Consider the following 20,770-nt stretch of genomic DNA (forward strand, 5'->3'; position numbering starts at 1 on the left):
GAAGCATTGTTCATTCCCCCCCCCCCTCGTGCCGTGGAAGGAGTGGCACACTCCCCAAAGTCTGCTGTAGTCTCTGTAGCTTTGGCACATCTGTGCCCCTTGATGGTAAGAGGCAGCCATGACCCTATCAGCTGTCATCTGATCAGTACCCCACCCTCGGCCCCTTTCCAGGTAGGAAACAGCTTTTGCCCAGTGCCACCGGGTCTGAAATGGGTCCTCTCCACATGTCCCCATCAGAGCTCTCTGCAAGGCCCCTGGTGCTCTGGGAATCGGGCATCTCCTCATGAGTCCCCAGAGAAGCAACCCAACTGCAGGGACACTTCCTAGGCTCCCACAAGGGCAACGGCACCCAGTTTGCAGTTGTCACCAGCTCTGCAAGCCTACCTGGCCTCCAGCCAGGGAGCCTAGTGCCAGTTTCTCTTCTTGGCGGTGCCCCTAGCTGCAGGATTCTTGGGAGACTTCCTTTACTAGCTTCTGAGGGTAAAGAGAGGTGGCATATTTTAATTTGGCCACCTTGATCTCACAGAAGGGTAGTGTTTGGAGAAGAGGGGTCAGAGGTGGCTGAGGGCAGCCGCAGAGACAAGTGACCTTTTCAACATGCTTTCTGTAGCACAGCATCTCTGAATAGATTCAAGGGTCCCAGGAACCAGTTTTAGGATGATGGAAAATGCTTCCTGTCTGCTTGGCCATACACTGAGGACTTCCTGTAGCCTGGCATTGCCAGTGTTCTAACATGGGCCTGGCCTGCAGTCAACCCTTAGCTGTGGTTTTCTGAAGTTACCAGTCCATGGTAGCCATAGTGCAGGCTAAGGAGTCATGGCACAAGGGAGGGAGATGTGAGGGCTGGGGTGCTGGCTGCTGCTCTGTGTCAGAATGCCCTGCACTCAGTTGTTTCTCCTTCCTGAGACCTTGGCAAGAAGTCTGACCTTCCCCCTCTGCAGGCAGCATGGCCTCCATAGCTCCCGCCAAGCTCAGGGGGAGGAAGGAGGGGAACTAGGAGCTGTTGGCTCTGGTGTCAGCATTCTGGCTCTGCTGCCCCTTGGCTGAGCTTAATTTTCTCCTTCCAGCTTGGCATTTGTAAGACTGGGATATTAACAGACTCCATGCTGTAAGGACAGAATCGGTGGATGCATGTAATGTGCTTAGCTCATGTAGAGACGTGGTGGGTCACCGGCAGCAACCAGAGCCATTCCGTCATGGCCATTATCATGGGGACACACCAGGGGCTGTACACCCTTAGCCACTGCTGTTGGCACGACACACTGTCCCGTAATATAGACAACTGGGGACAGGAGGTGACAAAGCCCTGTGGGCCAGAGGGTCATGGAGGAAGTAGGGGTCTCCAGGGAAGACAGATTCCCAGGAGGCCTCTGGAACCAGTCGGTAACCACAGTTCTGGTGTGGGCAGGCCTTCTCTGGGGAGTTAAAGGGGGAGATGGTGTTTCAGGACTAATCTGGGGGCAGTGACAGCACAGAAAGCTCAATGCAGAGGAAGACACAGCTGCCCAGCCCCTTAGTGGAGAGGTGGCCCTTACAGGAAGAGGCCATCTCTTGGTTCTCAGAACTCAGGGTTCTCAGCAGTGTAGCTGGGAGAGGCTGGCCGAATCCTGTGCTGAGCAGTGGGCACCCAGAGAAATGGGTAGGGGTTACTGTTTTCCCAGGGACAGTAGCCCTCTCAAGGAAGTGTGGTTCCTGGAGGGTGCTTCTGTGTCCTGGGGCTGCAGCAGCTCAGTTACTTCCAAACCAGCCTGGGGTTTGCCCTCTGTACTGAAGGCCTACAGGGGGCCTGCAGAGTGGGCAGGCCCTATACACGAAAGGCAGAAACGAGTCAGGTGTGCCCGCGATTGGCTGGGGGGAGCTGTGGGAAAGGCACAGCCCCCAAATAAGAGCGGAAGCCGTTCCTGCTCTTCTTTCTCATTTTATTAAAGCTGTGGTGATTTTTGAGAAGTACCAGGTGATCCCATCTTCTGTGTCCTGGAAAGATGAAGGTCTGCTGGGCTAACAGCATTAGCCCAGCCCAGCGTGGCCAGTCCTGTGGGACAGTCCATTGGACCCTCACACCAGGGTATGGAATATGTCCACCTTCTCCCGATACAGCTGGTAGAACTGCTTGGCCAGACAGTGGAATGGGGCCTCGTAGTTGTCCATCTCCTTCTGGAAGAAGGGAGAAAGGCATGAGAGTCTGGTCTGGGGAAGCAAGCCCCTACTAGATAGAGGTTTCTCTCCCTTCGGGTCCCTGACACTTGGTGGCAGAACGTCTTCATGTTGTCTGGACATCTGCTGTCGCAATGTAGATTTTATAGGGAAACTGAGAGACAGAAAGAGCGTGCGGACAGCTGCATGACCTGTGATCGGTAGGGCCAGGGTCTGGTCCGAGGTCTATCTGTGGAGTGCCATCCTTGTTGCCACTAGGATTCTGTGTGGAGGACATGAAGATGAGTCCCTTACTTAGCTCTGACAGAGGTCAAAAGGCCAATGCAAAACAGCAGACAGATGTGTTCCAGGAGAAAGTCTGGCCACAGGCTACCTCCTGGCCACAGCCCAGCCAGGAGAGGTGCAGCACACATAGCTCCCTATTCAATATGTCAGGCTGCAGCAGAGTCCTTCTACCCACCCCAGAGGCCAGGAAGGCCAGCGGGGTGGCCGGCAGGACCAAGTGGGAATAGACTTATTTTGAAGGAATAAGCTGAGACCTCCAGGATGGTGCCAGATCCCAGCAAGAACGCATGGCTCCTCCCACCGGGGGCGGGCATCTCTGACCCCACAGAAGGTGCAGAGCTGGCTCTCTGCTGATGGCTTGATAGTTTTCCTCATCCCTGGGCCCTGGGGTAGCACTGACTGAGGTGGAGTGAACGCTTGCTCTTCATGGCCAAAGGTGCCGAGAGGACATTTCTATTGTCCAAAGGATCAGGAAGATGAAGGACCTTGCCTTAGGTTGCATCTAAGAGGAGTCAATGGTGGCCCTCCAAGGCCCTGTCAGGAGAAAGGGCACACCACACACACAGCACCCTCCTGACACTGTGGCCACTACTCACCCGAAATGTGGGTGCCTGTTTTTCCTGTCTGTGTTCCTGTTCCTCAAATTTTGTTTTTTGTTTTTTATTTAAATTGGACCGATTGTTGTAACACCATAGGACCCAAGGCAGGAGCCAGTCTCTCAGGCTGCTCTTTTGTTTCATGAGATAGGGACTTATGTAGTTTAGGCTAGCCCGGAACTCACTACAGCCAAGGCTGAGTTTGGATTTCTAATCCTCCTGCCTCTACCTCTGGAATTCTGGGATTACAGGTATGTACCGAGGTGCTGGTGATCAAACTCAAGAGTGCTATGCATGTTAGACAAGCACTTTACCACCTGAGGCACATCCCTAGCTGCCGCCACCACCACCACCACCACCACCACCACCACCACCACCACCACCACCACCACCACCACCACCACCACCACCACCACCACCACCACCTCATCACTCACTACCATCATCATTCTAAGAGAGCTTCTCAATATGTAGTCCAGGCTGGCCTCGGATTCTTAATCTTCCCACCTCAGTCTCCCAAGTGGTAGGATTAGAGGCACACACCACCATACTGTAGCCCGGGCATTTTAAAGAACAAAGTGGCAGATAGAACCTACCACACTGCAGACTGGAGCACTGCAGACTGGAGCTACAGCTAAGAGCCTACAAGGGCCCATCTGAAAGCTTTTCAGTGGCTGGCAAAGGCGCAGCCCGGATAAGAGGCACTGAAGTGTCCCTGATGGAGCGGGAGGAACATCCCAGAAGTCAGTGTGGCCACACTTTACAGAGGAGTGGATGAAGCCAAGAGGGTGGAGTGGCCCCAGCTGGACAGTGTACCCTGATCCCAAGCGGGTGACTGTCTTATGGTGTGGCTGTAAAGAGGACAGGAGTGCACCAGGCCTGGGGGAGAGAGCTTCCTGGACCCCATAGCCAGGGAGAAGCAAGGGCAGTTGGGGGAGTCGCTGAACATAGTGTAGTGAGAGAGCGCGCTGCAGAAGGTGGACGGGGCCCAGCGCTGGGAGCACGCTGAGCAAGGAAGGTGGGCTGCTGCCCAGCGAGCTCCAGTGCATGCGAGCCTCCTCGGTCTCCAATCGGGGGGAGTTATAGATTTTATAGGGAAAACTGAGAGACAGAAAGAGCGTGCGGACAGCTGCATGACCTGTGATGGGTGGAGCTGAGGTCTATCTGTGGAGTGCCATCCTTGTGGCCACTAGGGTTCTTTGTGGAGGACTGAAGATGAGTCCCTTACTTAGCTCTGACAGAGGTCAAAAGGCCAAAGCAAAACAGCAGACAGATGTGTTCCAGGAGAAAGTCTGGCCACAGGCTACCTCCTGGCCACAGCCCAGCCAGGAGAGGTGCAGCACACACACCTTCCTACTCAATATGCCAGGCTGCAGCAGAGTCCTTCTACCCACCCCAGAGGCCAGGAAGGCCAGCGGCAGGGCACAGAGCTGAGGGTGCTGAGCAAGGTGGGCAGTTTGCTGCCCAGTGAGTGCCCTGGGTGAGGCTCCACACGGGGACTTGGGCCTCTCACTTCTGCCTGTGCAGCCATCATGTCAAGGCCAGTCAATGTCACAGCTTCTCTCCCCCTCCCAGCCAAAGTGTCCTTAAGCACTGAGTGGAGGGAAGGAGGTGGTGAGACCCTGTGGGAGGGTTTTAGACGGAGTCAAAAGCTCTCCAAAGCACTAGCTGGGAGAACCCATCATAAAAACGTAAGGAGTTCAATGCCCAGGAGCCTTGACAGACACCACAGAGAGGCTGGAAATAGACAGAAATTGAACCATTTTCCAAACGCATTAAGGGGGCCCGGCAGCGACAGAAGCCCTTTTATCCGATGACTAATTATCATCTTGTGCACAGTTTGGACACTGACAGAGCAGGCTGTTGGGAGGCGATGTTTGGAGGAGGCTCAGACTAGCTCTTGGTTTGACTTACAATTCTGTCGCCAAGAGCTCCCAAGCAGGTCCGCTGAGGGGGGCAAGGGCTCAAACTTCTGGGAGACTTGACTTTCCAGGTGGACAGGGCTGCATTCTGATCTTGGTTCTACCTCTCCTTACCTGTGCATCGAGGGAGGGACTCGAGGCCTCTCTGAGCCTGTCTGGTAACAGGACAGCGGACACAGACGCAGCTGCCTTGTCCGGTTGCCCTCTGCTGCCTGGAAGGGTGGGCCTCCTCATGGAGACGTGGGTTCAACCTTGCTCTTAAACTCTATGTCACCCGTAGTGATAAACAGTGGGTCTTGATTTGGTTCTGAAAATCCTTTAAACTAAAGGATTCCTTTTTGACTTGACAGGGTGGGCTGGAAATGCCAAGACTTGGAGAGATGTTTAAGAGTTAAGAGCCAAAGGACCACGGAGGCCTCTCCCTGAGGCTGCTGCACTTTGGAAGAGGGGAGGAGGGGATAGGCTTGGCAGCATCTCAAACCGTGTCGGGTTATGGTCCCTTTTTAATTACGGCTTTCTTAACCGAGCCGCCAATGGTGCTCCTGTTAGCAGCAACTCAAGGGGGACTAGTTAACTCGCACAGTTAATACGGAGCGCTCAACCGCAGCCTCTTCAAGCAGAATTTATGCGCATCCTTCCCGACACCTGAGGGGAGCTGACCGGTAGCTTTGGGTGACTGACTGATGTGTTGGGGTGGGTTTTAATTTCTAGGAAATATGGGGTGTTGGGGGAGGGGGTGACTGAAGAAGGCGGGGGTGGGGGTGGGGGATGGGAAGCCCCTGCTAGAGCTGTAAGGCTGTGTGGCTTGGCAAAGCCGGGAGTTCCCCGAAGTAGCTCTCATTTGAACCAATCCGGCATTGTGATAATCGGTTGAGATGGGGTGATGTCCACCTCTGTACCAGCCACTGGTTCTGGGGCTTAGTAAGGAGTAAGGGATCGTGGCTGTTTTAAAACACTGGCACTAGGCTTTGTGTGGAAGTGTTTTCCATTCATTCGTGTGCGTGATAATCCCCAAAGGGCAGCTTCCTAAGCCTGTGCTTACAGGTGAAGAGCTGAGACCCCACACTGTGCGTCCCAGGCCCAGGGTCCCAGAGGTGGTTCAGCTTCTTGCCCTGACAGCTATGCCTTGTTTGGGGAAGTGTGCCAGTGAGGGACACTGTCGATGCCCACATCCACATACTAACAGCTCCCTGGCTCAGGCTGCTCTGTAGGCGTGACAGAGCCTGCAGCTGGAGGTGACGCCTGGGTATGCACTATCCCCGCTGACTTTTTGGGAAAGCCATATGGTTGGGTCTAGAGACCCTAAGATAAGACCGCGTACGACACGGCCACTGCGGGCCTAACAGGACTCTGGCAGTGTTCCTGAGCGAGGGCCGCGGCTGCCGTCCTCATGCCCGTGGTGGGAGACACGGAGTGGGGATCTGACTGGTGTCATCGGAATCATGTGGCCGGAAGCCACAACTTTCGGGGTTCCAGATGTAAGAAGGCATTTCACTGTGTTACACAGCCCTGATGGTACCAGTGACCTGCCATTCTGAGTCTCAAAAATGACACTGGGTATGAGAGACGGTGGGGGGTCCTGGGACTGGGTGTGCCCTGGTCATGTGGGTCTGGGGTCACTCTTTTTCCACTTCAATGCTGCATTTGGAACTGGGGGCCAATTCCTGTCTCAGAACTACCCAGTAGGCTTGACTTTCGGAGCTCTCAGAGCCCAAGGGTCATGGAAATGCCACCCCCACCCCCCACATACTTCAACGTCTTCCCAAGAGAGATGCACACAGCTTTGCCCAGGATAGGCTGCCAGCCCTGCTTGACGGTGCCGCATAGAGGGCTCTCATGCCATCCACTGAGCAGAGACCCAGGGGAGCATGTGAGCACCAGCTCTAATTTAGATTTTGCATCTGGTGGCAGAACCACTTGACGAATCCCAGTCCATGATCAAACCTCTGGCACAGAGCCCCCCACCCACCCCTCACGGTGGCTCAGAGGGTGGGGGTGCTCACCACAGATGTCTCAAAGAATTCCAGGCCTTGACTCAGGGCCCACGCCTGGGCCTGGGCAGAATCCACTGTTTGTCGGCCAGCCAGGTCTGTCTTCGTTCCCACTAAAACACCTATGCGAAAGAAATGACCACAGTATTGGGTTCTGAGGTGGCAGGATGGGTGGGAGGTCAGTGGCAGAGAGAGGGACGTGTGACATATCAAGTGACACAAGCTGCCCACTTGAGGGGGGTATGTGGCAGCAGGGAAGGTCCCCGAGGGCCACAGAAAACAGACTGGCTTTGCTGTGCACATACAGCTCAGTTTAGAGCTGTCGAATGCCTTCAAAATATATCTGTGCTCCTCACCTCCTTGGGGCTGTAAGCACCGGGCAGGCCTGGATCAAGTTTAGAGCAGCATTTGTGCTAATTCTCAGCTCGTGGAACCAACACCGGACGTGGTCATTAATGCTAATCTTGGGCCTGGGCTCGGAGTCAGGGACTCAGGTAATTGAGCTCCGTTCCCAGCTGCCTCGGCTGAGCTAATTTCTCAGCCCAGTCTCTGGAGGCCGCTTTCCCTGGCCTCTAATGAGGAGAATTTGTTGATCTCACACAGGGATGAGAAAGAAACCGATTTAAAGCGTGCAGGAGTGGCAACCGGGCTGGAATGTAACTTGTGCCCAGTGTACTGGGGAAAATGAGGGCTTCTTCCCTGGAGTTAGCTTTCTGAAAACACCCATCCAGAACACAGTGGCACCTTCTTATCTCAGCTCTCCCAACTCTGCCTGGTGGGTGGCATCATCTCTCCTCCCCCAGGCTTGGGGAGGTTTTTCAAGACCGTTTAGAGGCTGAGCAAGGGCACAGTGAAGGGCGCTGAGGTCAGAGATTCAGGCTCCTGTCCCACTCCCACAGTGGCTTGCGAGGTGACCTGAGGTCCTTGAGTTGAAGGACGGGGGCGGGGTTGGAGAAAGGCCCATCTACCGCTGATACCTGGGAGGGAGATACCGGGAGTCTGAGACCGGACTTTCTCCAGCCACTTGGTGCAGCTGATGAAGGACTGCTCATTGGTCACATCGTAGACGAGACACAGCACGTTGGGATTCTCCCACTAAGCAAGAGACAGGAGAGGCCCGTTTCAGAGACATGACAGGGACTCTTGGATGGGGGCTGGGGGAAGAAAATGGGCTTTCGGGGAGGTGGGTTGAGGGAGGGGTGTGAGATGGGAAACTGTCCCACCCACAGGTGGTCACAGGTCACCACAGAATGAAGGGAGGCCAGTTGCAGTGGCACTTATGAGGGACAAGCATTCCCATGGGAAGGGGGGTGGCGTGAAAACCTGGGTTGGGGAATTCCTGCCCAGAAGATGGCAGTGACTGTCAGGCACCTCTCATCAGGAGCTGCCTGTGAATCACTGAGATGCCCCAGTCAGTAAGGTTGTCTGGGAGAGTCTCACTTTGTAGCCAAAGCAAACGGCTCAGAGAAGATGTTGACTGGCCCATGTGACCGGCTCCAGGGGCAGTCAGGCTGGGCAGGACAGGGCTGTTTGCCACCCAGAAGCCCCTCTCTTTTCTGTCATGGTTCTACTTACTCACGCACCACAGTTCTTTTGGGAGCCTGCTACCAGGAGGCTGTGGCGGTCTCCCAAACTGCAGACTGCAAAGGAAGCGCCTTCCTCCACTGCCTAGTCCCTGGGTCTTCTTCATGAGGGCGGGCTTTTAAAAACCTGGGGATGCTTTGGCTTCTTGTATGGGGTTGCCATCAACCTAATGCACACTAACACCCAGAAGAGGCTCGGTCATCCAATGAAGAGCCGGACTTCATTGGGGCTGAGGGATGTTGGCCTAGGGGTGGTGGGACACTGAGTCCCTAAGGATCCTGCCACTTGCTCTGGATGAGGTCAGGGGATGCCCCTGTCTGGGCCGTGAGGGCTCCCTTTGATGCATAGGCTGTGGGTACTAAACTCTCCCGTACAAGTAGGCCCTGCTTTGTCTGGGATATCAGGGAAGCTTGTGGGGCCTGCAGAGTACGACGTTCTAGTCTCCTCAGAAGGCCAGTCCAGCAGAATAAACCCGATGCTATGCATGACTCTTCTTGGTGTGGTAGAAAGGGCAGGGCCTCGTTTCTGGCTCTAGGTCTCCTTAGAGGGGAAGGGATCAGTAGTCCTGTCTTGGGGGGAGGGAGAGCTGGGGGGGGGGACTGAAAGACGCTCACAAAGAGCTATTAAAAACAGCGGGGGGCGGGGGTGGGGTGGCAGCTACAAGGACTGAATGGCTTCATGGCTCCTGGCACATTCTGGAGCTGGGACTGACCGTGATGGGTAGGTAGGAACATCTATATCTGCCATGTGGCTCAAAGCCCCAGTGGGAGGGATGTCCCTTAAAGGATCCTGCCTGGCAGCTTCTGATGGTCCCAGGGCATCCCCATGGGGAGTGCCACAGGGACAAGGGGGTTGAGCAGAAGGGGGTAGTGAAGGTGGAGTAGGAAAAAGAAAATCAACACACTACTTGCCAGTTTATCCAGCATTTCAGAGAACAGCTCCTTGCCGGCTGAGTCGAAGATGAAAAGTTCCTAGAACCAGAAAAGCTTGTGTCAGAAGAGGGCTCGGGGAGAGTCAGGCCAAGTCTCCCACTCAGCTTTCTGGGCAGGAGGCTTGCGTGCGGGCAGAGTGCACGCGCCCATGCGCATGGCTGCCTTTGCACGTGCCCTACCTTCTCCGAGGCCCCAGGGAGATGGCAAGAACGGTCTAAAGTGCCCGAGAGGCAGAGGTAGAGCTTCCGTCCGCCTAGTGCGACCTGCGCGTAGCAGGTGGCTCACCTTTCCCAACCTCGAGCACAAAAAATCTCGGGGGAAGCTGACTGCCCACCTGGCAGGACAGAACGGTAACAGGCTGACAAGTGTTCTGGTGTCCAAAAGGCCACTCTGTGCTTTGGTAACCAAATGGCCTCTCAGATCGTCTGACGACTCTTGGTAAAGGAGGTCACTGAGGAGACCTGGGGGAGGTGCTTAAAGTAGGACAGCCTGTCACTGCTCTGAGGCAGTGAGCATGTGCTCTGTACACATTGTACCTTGCCTTCCCAGCCCAGCTGGAGACCCTCCCAAATGCTGCTGCTTGCTTGAAACTCCCTCAGAGATCCCTGAGCTCCACCCTGGTGTAGCACCTCTTGCCTGGCTGTAAATCCAGGATACCGTCGTGTTACGGTATCCTGGTTGGTCCCTTCCTGCTCCATGGACTGGCCCTGCACAGTGTGTTTCCTGTGTCAGCTGTTCCTGTGGCACTGGGGGCGTCGGTGCCTTTCTTTTTGCTTAGAGGTCTCCTTAAGATTCCGATGAATGCGACAGACCCTGTCTCCTTGGGAGTGGCCAGACATGATGCTGTGCCCGTCTCCCTCTATGAGCTGTGGGAGTCTTTGGAGGGATCCAATTAAGAACTCAGATAAAAGATAACAAGTTCTTTTTGTTGAGGCCTGCATCCCAGTCCCTCCCCCATACCCCAGGCCCTCCCTCCGAGGCTCCCTGTGTCCTTGCGGTGAGGAAACCCCAGGCCCCAGGAACAGCCCCGAGTGCCCTGGCTTCAGGGCAAGAGTACCACTCACCACACTGTCATTTGTGTCAAGAACTGGCACTGTCTTCACCACCAAATCCACTCCGGTTGTCTGCAGGGGACACGAAGATCACAGGCCTTAGAGGGCCCCACACTGGGACAATCAGAATGAGGCAAGTCCCTACCTCCCTGCAGAGGCCTTCCCAGTCAAGCAGAAGTCAGAGGCCCTCAAGGCCTCCCGACTCCCTGTAGTGAGAATTTTAGTTTCTTTAAAAATATAGGCATGTTATGTTAATATATATAGTTTTGTTTTTATCCCAGGTGTGGGATGTGGGGCTGCTTCAGATTGTCCACAGCAGCTATGATTTGCCCCATGCTCTGGCGAGGGTGTGATTTTTGCCAGCTGCAGACAGTTTACGTTTGGAATTCTGGAGCCTCTTCAGAGGGTAAGAAAACGCCAGAGCCTGAGAGAGGAGGCTGCTGCTCCCTCTGCTCCTGCTTGCTGATGTCCTGGCAAAGGACTTGCTCCACGGAACTCAATGCCCCTAATCGACAGGAAGTAGCCTAACCAGAACCCTTTCCCCTCTAACCTTTCTCTCCTTTTTAGTGTTGGGGGCTTGGAAGGGATAAGGGTGGGGAAGGGCGGTAGGGAAAAAAAGCCAATAAAGTAGTCAAAATTGTGGTTACAAGTCCCTGCCCTCCACTCTTCCTGGCAACCATGTGGCATCCTGGTTGGTCCCTTACTGGTGGCCAGTGGAGGCTGGATCTCCAAGTGGCCATTTCCTCATCTTCTCTCAGGCCACTTAGGGCATCTTCTAGGGATCTTGCCAAGTCCCCCCTCTCATGGTTAACCACCACATTTCATTACATAGTGGCCAGCTCAGGACTCTTCCACCCCAGCTCACCAGAGTGTAGTTCTTCTGGAAATGGGTCCCGTCGCTGCGGAACATCTGCACCAGGGCTGTCTTGCCTACAGCTGGGTCTCCTGAGGCCAGAGCAGAAGAAAAGTCGTTGCTTGGATTCCCCTTGGGCACGAGACCCTCCTCCTATTCTAGAGTGCTTGCCTCGGAACCAGAAAACTTGCTGAGTTTTCAGAGGAAATGTCTACAGCTCTCGTGGGAAGCAGAGAGGTAGCCGGCAGGGCAACTGGTCCGGGAGATCTGTCTTTAAAGCTTATCTAAAGCCAGAGTACGTTTCTAGAAACCTCATAGCCCCATCAACTAGAAGAATGACCTAGAAGGTAGTGGTAACAGGGCTGAGGGAGGGCCTTGGCAACAGAAGTTACACTCCTCCACCAAAGCACGCCCTGTGGAGAAACTGTCACTTTCCAACTCCAATTTACTCTCGAGTCTGGTCTGCAAAGAGGGGTGAGCAGCGACTTGAGACCCCACCTGGCTGAGCCGCTGCCTGCTCCCTCCTCTGCGCTGGCAGTAAGGAAGTCAAGAGGCTGCGCTCACCGTGAGAAATCTCATTTTCAAGTGATGTACTCCATCTTGACCTGCCAGGTGAACGCTGTGCTGCTAGACTTAGGAAAGTGCGTACACACGTGCGCGCGTGCGCACACACACGCACACCTTTAGTCATTTTCCAATGGCCACTTTGCCCAGCTGTGCCCTTCCTTCCTTTTGTTCAAGAAACAGCTCCAGGAACCCGCACATCAGAAACCAGGTCTCCTGTCGGTTTTCAGGCCCAGATCAGATCTGAGTCTTTTCCAAAATAAGAGGGAGTGGTTTCATTTAGAGCTCATCTGGGGCTGTCATGGGGACGGCTCAGGGTGCCTTGCTTTCTCTGCTGTCCCGCCCGACCTCCACTGACGTGGCTGCTTTCCACATATCTTTCCTGCCTCTAGAGCAGGATCCTGATTCTCACTCCACTGCCCAGGTGTTTCAGGACACATGCTTCCTCGTGTTCCTGACCTTCAGGGCCGTGACGGTGACGACGGTGACCGCCACCACCACCACCACCCATTCCATGTTTCTTGATTCCCAGCATTTGAAACAATCTCTGTCTTCTGTCTGCTCCACAGTGGATCTTGACGCGCTTGACTTTTCCCACCTGTGATCTTCCTCTGTGAGACAATTACGTGACTGCGGTGGCATGTGGATGAGACCTCTGCGAGGGCCGAGTGAGCCATGCAGGACTTGATTTCCTGCTGGTGTTTCTTAGAAGGGAACAGCCATGGCCCAAGCTCTCCTCACAAGCCCTTCACTCTCATTCTGCCCCTCCCATGCTGTGTCCCCACTGAAGTCACAGGTGAACACAGCCAGGCTCGCAGAAGCTGCTTTAATGCTGCCTTGCTTCACTGGGCTGGTCTGGCTGACTACCCCAAATACCACCTTCGGGCTCTTTTCACTGTGGCCTCCCGGAGCCTACAGATCCCACCTACCCCGGGGTATATATCCCAGCATTTCCTTCTCCACACTTGTCGTTGACCCCCTCACTCCAGATGGGGAGTCAAGTCACCGTCACCCTGACATCTATTCTGTTCCTAAACCTGGGAGGAAATTGGCTCTTTCTCCCTGGGAGATTCCCCACAGACTGGCTTTGGTTAATTTCGTGAATCTTTCTGCTGACTGCCAGTAACCAAGGCTGGCAGCGGAACTCCTGTGTGGGCTGTGAGGAGGGATCTGAGCGTGGAGAGGCGGGGGAACTGATAAACACACTCTAGGAGCAACAGGATGACAAACGGAAAGCCAAACAGAACAGCTGAGAAGCAGAGCATCCAAGGGAGCAGGGGAAACCTCGAGAGCCTGTGAGCCCACATGGATGCTGGGTGCAGGGGTTCCCCAGGGCCGTGGCCAGGGCTGGAAGACCGGAGTGCCTAGGGAAGGCACCATGTGAGGCTACTAGTGACCTCGTAACTAACTGCCAAGTCCCGTGGCCACTCCTGGGCTCTCACTAGTGAACTCTCTAGATGGGGTGGTAGCTGGCCACAATCCTCTACTGCCCCAGCCCCACCCCCTCCGTCCTGTGGTTGTGGGGACCATGCACAGGCTCTATCTTGCCGCCATTGCCTGCTCCTCAGCCCCCATGAGTTCATCCTCTTCAGTTTCCCAGCGGTGGGCACTGCTGGGGTCTGTCCTCCGAGCTCTGATCCTGGCGCTTCTGCCTCAGCTAGCCCCTCCCCTCTCCTCAGTTTGGGATTAAGCCCAGGGCCTTGTGCATGTGAGGAGAGGGCTCTGCTACTGCTACAGCCACAGCCCTGGCTTCTCTCATTCCTTGACCCTTGCTGTCCTAGGCCAGCTCCTTCCCAAACTGGCTGTGTTTCCAGTCCTTGTGGGGACTTCCGCTGTCTTCTGTAGTTTGCTTGTCCATAGCCATGGCTGCATCTCACCACAGACTGGAGTGATTTCTCCAGCTATCTCTTTCTGCTCACCATTCCGCCGTGGGGACCGGGCATTCTTGCTTTTCCGAGGATGAGGTCACCACCTCCTCCCCCATCCTGCTGTCTTCCTTCTAGTCCTTCTGGTTCTGGGCTGTCTCTCAAGCCTACACTTTGGGCACTTGCCCCACTACCCAATGTTGCCCCAGGAGCTCACACATTATCTGTAGAGCTGGGAGCCCCCTCTTTGGGCTACTCTTTGCCCAATCATGAAGGTGGGGATTCTGTCCACCTGACTATCCCAGTGCCCCTACATGGCAGCCATTGATGTCATCTCATCTCGAGGACATGGGACTCACATCTGTCCTGAACACAGAAATGGACTGGGTTGCGCCTGGCTCTGAAGCTGAGCTGAGTCCCCTGCCAGAAGAAACAGGTCCTGGTGGCAACATGTCACATGCTAACACTGCCCTAGTGTGACTGAACTGAGTGCTGTCCCAGCCAGGCATCGCCCCTCCCCAGAGGTCTGCACCTAGCTCAGTGGCCTCCTCTGGCTCTGCACTACTGCTGTGTGCAGCTCCTGCAGGCTGACTCTGGTCTCTCACAGTCAGGAACTAATTCCCAAGCCCACCTCAGCCTCACACAGAGAGACAGTCACTGAACAGAATGGCCATGGGTCCTCCAATTTGTCCACAGCATGCATAGCTCTAACAGTCAACTCCTAGGTGACCACTCCAACCGTCTCCAGCTGTCCCTTATAGAAAATCTGGACAGGTATGCTTGTTCTTTTTCCTTGGACCCCTACCCCACCCCTCCCCAGAACACACACACTCACTCACTCTCTCTCTCTCTCCTCTTTCTTTTTTCTTTTCTTTTCTTTTTTTTTTTTTTTGGTTCTTTTTTTCGGAGCTGGGGACCGAACCCAGGGCCTTGCGCTTCCTAGGTAAGCGCTCTACCACTGAGCTAAATCCCCAGCCCCCTCTCTCCTCTTTCTAATCCAAGTCTGAATCCTGTCTTCTCTCTCTGTGTAAAGCTCAACTGGCTTCTGTGTGGCCTCCGAGGCCACCTCTCCTTCTCTTCTCTTCACCAGGGCCGCTATGATAATTGGGCAGGGTGCTCTGGCTACACTCCAGGGGATCATGACCACTGTCCCCACAAACCTAGACAGATGGGCATCCCCCCAAAGGGCAAAGGCTTGGGGTCAGACTCCAGTGCCACACTATCTGTGTGTTAGGTAACGGTGCCGCTTAAGGCCTCTGTGCCCACTTTGCTACATCTGTAAAATGGGCTAACAGCTTCTGTGAGGTACCCACTTCAAAGAGTTGCCAAAGCTAATGAATCAGTGTGTCCGGCATCTGGTGCACGGTGCTGTTGGTTAAATAAATAAAACAAAGATGCCTGTTAACTGTGCTCCCTCTCTCTCCATCTCAAAAGAAGCGGCAGCTGTGCCTGAGACACTCCTCAAAGTTTGACACACGAAGGACCCACGATTCACACTTGCACATCTGGGTTCTTCCTGGTGAGGGCGTAGGGCCGACTGCAGCTTGCATGGTGACTCAACATAGTAGATTCTCAATAAACATCTGCTGAGTGACTATCCTTGTGGACGGGAGCCACGTGAGAGAACACGTGGGTCTATGAGGGATGAGAAGAAAAAGCTGGGGGAAGGGTTGTGTGCATGTGTGCTAGGGAGGCATGGAGATTAAGAATCTGAAATGTGGTTCTGACCAGGTCTCTTGGTCCCTGGAGGCCTTAACCAGAAGCTGTAGACTGAGGACCAGACTGGGGTGGAAGCCAGGAGCCCCTAATGGCTCTGGTTGAGACTGGAATCATGTGACAGGCTCAGTGCCAGGAGGACTGGAACCAAGCAGATCGCCTGGGTCTGGACCCAGGGTCTGAATCACACAGCCCTGCTGTGTGGTGGAGGGTAAGTGTCTTCACTGCTCTGGGGCTTCCTTGCCTCACCTTACATGAGGACTGGCTGGTGGCTGTGAGGGTGTGATGTGACACCAGCACACAGCAAGTCTGAGGAGAGTGGATCACCACAGGACCTCCTCGAGAGCTAACCAGCTAAGGAGGAGCAAGCCGAGAACAGCAGGCAGAACCGCCTACTTAAGACGAAATTTAATTTAAAAAAAAAGAATGTCCTCAACTTACCCATGCAGAAGCTGAACACTGTCCAAAGCCACAGAGCTGGGCAAGGACTGGCTGCTTTTGTTACACCACACTGCCTCCCCTGGCGCGCTGAGAACTACAGACTCTCCACAGAGCCAGGCTTCCTTCTACTGCACTAGGGCCTGAGCAACAACTCTCACTCCTCTCTCTGGGTGATGCTTTTGGTTTCAAATGAGAAAAGTCATTTATGGGTATGGTTTCCCTACCCCCATTCTTACTCTATAGGATAAAGATCAAAAGACACCACTGTTGCTAATCTTTTGATTACAATGAGGAGTCACCACAGAAGTGAGGACAAGCCTTTAGGCATGCCAGTGAGAAATGATCTAGCTTAGGTTAAGGTGGGAAGGCCCGCCCCCGAGGGCGAGTGACACTATTCTTTGGGCTGGAGCTCCTGACTGAATAGAAGGGAGAAAGAGAGCTAAGGGCCAGGGCTCACGCTTCATGTGGCCAGCCTGCCTCTCATTTTCGTCACCATGCCTTCCCCACCATGATAGACAGTCCTCTAGACCTGTGACCACAATAAACTATTTCCTGTCCAGTATGTTGTCCCAACAAGAAAAAAAAAAAAAAGCAGCCAACACTTCTGACCCACAGGCAGAGCTCTGGAGTCAGGAGACCTGGGAATGCGGTGGACAGCCTTCACTGGGGGTTTGTTTACCCATGGCAACATCACTCAGTGACCCAGTCACATCAGGACCACACAGAACCTACCCGGGTGTGCTGTGGCAAGGGGGTTAAATGAAATACTCCCAACTGACACTGGCATGTATGTCGACTCAGTAGACACATGTGCTCTGCTGTTAACCAGACTACAAGCTAAGCATATAGTCTTCCCAATGTTCAGACTGACTCAAGACAAGCCCACGGGTGTGAGCACCACGAACTCACTTACTCTGCATTTATCCATATACTACTCAACCATGCTCTGCACGTTGTGCTGATTATTTCTATGTCAGACAACAACAATAAGCTTCTTACTTTCGGGGGAAACTCCAAGTTCATGCTCTCAACTGTGCCACCCGGTAATCCACCTCACCCCATCTTCCTGATATTAGAGGGAGTGGGACCAGCATCGCTGACCCCTGACTCTGGGATATAGTCCATGCTTGTGCTGAAATATTCGCTCAAGTTTTTAAGTATGTCTGGTGAAGGTGGTCTCAAAATATGGGAGGGAGACCGGGACGCGGCTGCATCTACAAATGTGTCCTAGGGGAGGGGGAGTGTAGTGCCGTTCCCCCCCACTCCGCCCCCGCCCACCTTCTAGAATTTGCTCTGTTGGTCACCACAGCCATTCTTAAGGGAGACAGACAGTGGACGCGATCGTGAACCAAAACTGCCTGAGTTAGGACCACGCGTTCAAGCACATTTACTACTCACCTGCCAGGATGCATTTGGCCGCTAGCTTCACCATAGTAACCAGGTACTAGCAGAGACGTGTGGAGGGGTGGGGGCTGAAAGGGGGTTAGGATTCGGGGCAGCTGACCCCAGAGCCTGAGGCCGTGATGAAGGGATGGATGGTGGCCCGGGTGCTAGGGTTGGGTGGACAGAGGGCCTCAGGCCCCAGGCAGCCTGCAAAGGTGCCGATGGGGCGGAGCAGAACCCGTCCCAAGCCCAGCCTTGGACCCGGCAGAAGAGTTGGGACACAACCACTAGTCCACTGGTCCCAGGAGTCGCGCCAAACAGGCTCCTGGCAACTATCATCAACCCGCCTCCTCCCTCCATATTGTTCTCTGATTGGTTGCTATCAAACGCTCGAAGACTCCAGAGACCCAATAGAAGAAGGAGGCGGGGAAAAACCGTCTCCCTCCGCTGGACAAAGCGGAGAGGTTTCTGCTCTTTAACTGCTCTCAGCTTAGCCACTGGCTTTAGATGATGTCAATCATTTCTGAGCTCCTCCTAGTGTCTTTGGAGAGGCAACCCAACCAGGATGCAGCTGAAGGCGGGGATTAAGGAGACTTTTTGATTGGCCAGAGCACGGCTTGAACCATCGCGAAAAGTTCGGGATTTGTGGCACTTTACCCCCTCTTCCTGTGAATGGGTTCGTCCACTTGGGGCGGGGCGATGCCGCTGTAAAGGCGCCTGCGCAGTAAAGGAAGCTGCAGTCGCGGGTCTTCGGTGTTGTTAGTCCCATTCCCGGACCCCAGATGCAACGAAACATTCACAGACCTAACCTTTGCTTCTTGTCCAGAACCAAAATGCCATCTTTAAAGCCCAAGCATGTTATGAGCCTTAAAAACTGAAATATTGGGGAAGGAAGAATGTGCAACATTGAGCAATGAGGAGATTAACAATGTAGATGAAACAGGAAGGCTCTGCTCGCTTGCACAGCGAACAACTGCGGACGGGACCCTTGCTGTGCACCGTTCGGAAGCAGGACAGGAGGCGGGATATTCACAAAGAAAGTAGAGACCTTAGCCCATATGGAAACTCGTACAATATATTCATATGTAAATACATACCACTTTATGTCATTATGTATCAGCTAAACTAAACTAAAATATAAAAATCTAAAATAGGCCTAATTTGATGTAATACCTTAATGGACGGGAGGACACGCCTACTTTGTTGAGCGGATTTGTGCTTTCCTCTCAGTCCACTCCCTCTGTTATGGACGAAGGGATGCCATCCTGGTGTCGCTCCAGGTAAATGCCACCTGACTTTCCTGGGAGCCTCTCTTGCTTTGTCACTAATCAGGATATGGCTGGGCAAGGCACATGACCTCTAGACCTCTGAAATAGATAGAAACCAACTCATGGGTAAAGAAAGTAGGCAAGTGTCCTCGCGTTGGGGGCTGGTTGCTGTGACAAAACTCCTGAGAGAAACTATTTAAAAGAGAAAAGGCTTGTGTACTGGCTGGTTTTGTGTGTTAACTTGACACAAGCTGGAGTTATCACAGAGAAAGGAGCCTCCCTTGAGGAAATGCCTCCATGAGACCCAGCTGTAAAGCATTTTCTCAATTAGTGATCAAGTGGGGAGGACCCAGCCCATTGTGGGTGGTGCCATCCCTGGGCTGGTGGTCCTGGTTTCTATAAGAAAGCAAGCTGAGCAAGCCAGGGGAAGCAAGCCAGTAAGAAACATCCCTCCGTGGCCTCTGCATCAGCTCCTGCTTCCTGACCTGCTTGAGTTCCAGTCCTGACTTCCTTTGGTGATGAAGAGCAATGTGGAAGTGTAAGCTGAAGAAACCCTTTCAGGCCCCAACTTGCTTCTTGGTCATGATGTTTGTGCAGGAATAGAAACCCTGACTAAGATAACTTAGTTGGGCCAGTTGGTTGAACACCATAACAATGCCAGCATTTACACATATAGCCTCATGTCAGGAGAGGAAGAAATAGTTCCCAGGATATGCCCCCAAAGTTGCACTCTCTTTCAACTAGCTTCATTTCCCAGGACCCAGTCACCTTCCAGTAGCCCATCACATTAGTTACCTGTGATTGTTTGTATATGCTTGACCCAGGGAGTGGTACTATTAGAAGATGTGGCCCATTGGGGTAGGTGTGTCACCCTGGGTGTGGGCTTTAAGACCCTCATCCTAGCTGCCTGGAAGTCAGTCTTCCACTAGCAGCCTTCAGATGAAGATGTAGAACTCTCAGCTCCTCCTGCACCATGCCTGCCTGGATGCTGCCATGTTCCTGCCTTGATGATAATGGACTGAACCTCTGAACCTGTAAGCTAGCCCCAATTAAATGTCCTTTATAAGACTTGCTTCGGTCATTCTGTCTGTTCACAGCAGTAAAACCCTAACTAAGACAGTGCCCATTAATGGATCGGTCCACTGATGAAGTCAGAGATCCAATGGTCCACTCACTTCCCCTAAAATTCTTAGTTCTGATCACCCCTGCTCTGGGAGCCAGGCTCTTAGCACACAAGTCTTTGGGGTGTAGTGGAGTGTGTGTCCACCGTGCTGGCTCAGCACTGCTGCTGTAGGTTGGTCAGGCGGAGTTTTCCACCCCACTGCTGCTTTCTCACTTGTTCTGGGTCCCAGGATTCTGATCGTGAACACTGGAAGAGGGACTGTTTCTCTGAGAAGGCGCCTGTCTCAGGAGAAACTGTAGGAGGTCTTGCTGCCTCACAGTTAACGAAGCTTCCCTGGGAACCTTTGTCTATGCTTCTGTAACAAACCCCTACAATCTGATTTGCCACACTGGACCTGAGCAGAGTTTCTCTGCTCTCTCTGTCCTGTCTGAATGAAGAGATGTTTCTCTGGGAAAGTCAGGTGGCGCCTTCCTTGAATTCAACCTATAGATATTTAGAGACTACTTAGTAAGCGTAGAGTGGACAGCAGAGAGCAGAGCCAGTAAGCCCAGCGGGGAGGCAGGTGACCAAGAAGGCTGCCTACAGACATTTGGAGTCAGTGTTGGGTAAGGGAAGATGTAGGGCAGGACCACAGTTGCTCACATCCTGTGACCCATGAGCCTCCCTGGAACCTTGGGCAATTTCAGTATCCACTAACATGCGAGCAGCCATTCTTAGGCGGTGTCAGGGGTGCTGAATTTTTCCTCGACAGCATTCCTACCCCAGAGCCTTTACATTTAATGTTCCTAGCATGGCTATAGGGCTCTGTCCCTCATGACCTTCAGATCGCAGTCCCAGTGGCATGTCCCTAGCAGTCCATCCCTAGGCATTCAATGGAAAGACTTTCTTTCCATCCGGCAGCATGTCTCCTTGCTTTACTGTGCTGTCTTCCCGGCATTGGCCACTGTGGAAGGGATGTAACATGGTGCTTTGCAGAATTCTCCCCTTGAAGGTCAGCTTCACTAGAAGAGACACTTAATATCTTTTGGTCATGGGCCTCTA

The 20,770-nt window shown here is 53.6% G+C and overlaps 1 protein-coding gene across 2 annotated transcripts; it reads right to left on the bottom strand.

The window, feature by feature from the left end:
* Positions 1 to 1,897: 1,897 nt before the first annotated feature.
* Ift27 (intraflagellar transport 27) lies at positions 1,898 to 17,882 on the bottom strand. Of its 2 annotated transcripts, none has more exons than NM_001130495.1 (7): positions 17,354 to 17,689; positions 11,382 to 11,461; positions 10,529 to 10,588; positions 9,444 to 9,503; positions 7,926 to 8,043; positions 6,961 to 7,070; positions 1,898 to 2,154 (listed from the first exon to the last, which is right to left on the bottom strand). In NM_001130495.1, exons 1-7 carry the CDS (start codon positions 17,385 to 17,387, stop codon positions 2,056 to 2,058), a joined length of 561 nt encoding a protein of 186 aa, NP_001123967.1. In that variant the 5' UTR covers positions 17,388 to 17,689; the 3' UTR covers positions 1,898 to 2,055. The 2 variants fall into 2 exon arrangements, with proteins under 2 accessions (NP_001123967.1, XP_038934762.1); XM_039078834.2 differs by having other exon boundaries at positions 1,903 to 2,151; positions 17,354 to 17,882.
* Between the last annotated feature and the right edge of the window lie 2,888 nt (positions 17,883 to 20,770).

The sequence above is a fragment of the Rattus norvegicus genome, chromosome 7 (assembly GCF_036323735.1).
Source record: "Rattus norvegicus strain BN/NHsdMcwi chromosome 7, GRCr8, whole genome shotgun sequence".
Taxonomy (NCBI): domain Eukaryota; kingdom Metazoa; phylum Chordata; class Mammalia; order Rodentia; family Muridae; genus Rattus; species Rattus norvegicus.

Coding starts and splice junctions, on each gene's coding strand:
- Ift27 (NM_001130495.1), bottom strand. CDS start 17,387: ATGGTGAAGCTAGCGGCCAAATGCATCCTGGCAG. Junction 9,504..10,528: donor TTGACACAAATGACAGTGTG/GTGAGTGGTACT, acceptor TTCTGGTTCTAG/GAACTTTTCATCTTCGACTC. Junction 7,071..7,925: donor TCCCGGTATCTCCCTCCCAG/GTATCAGCGGTA, acceptor TCTTTCGCATAG/GTGTTTTAGTGGGAACGAAG.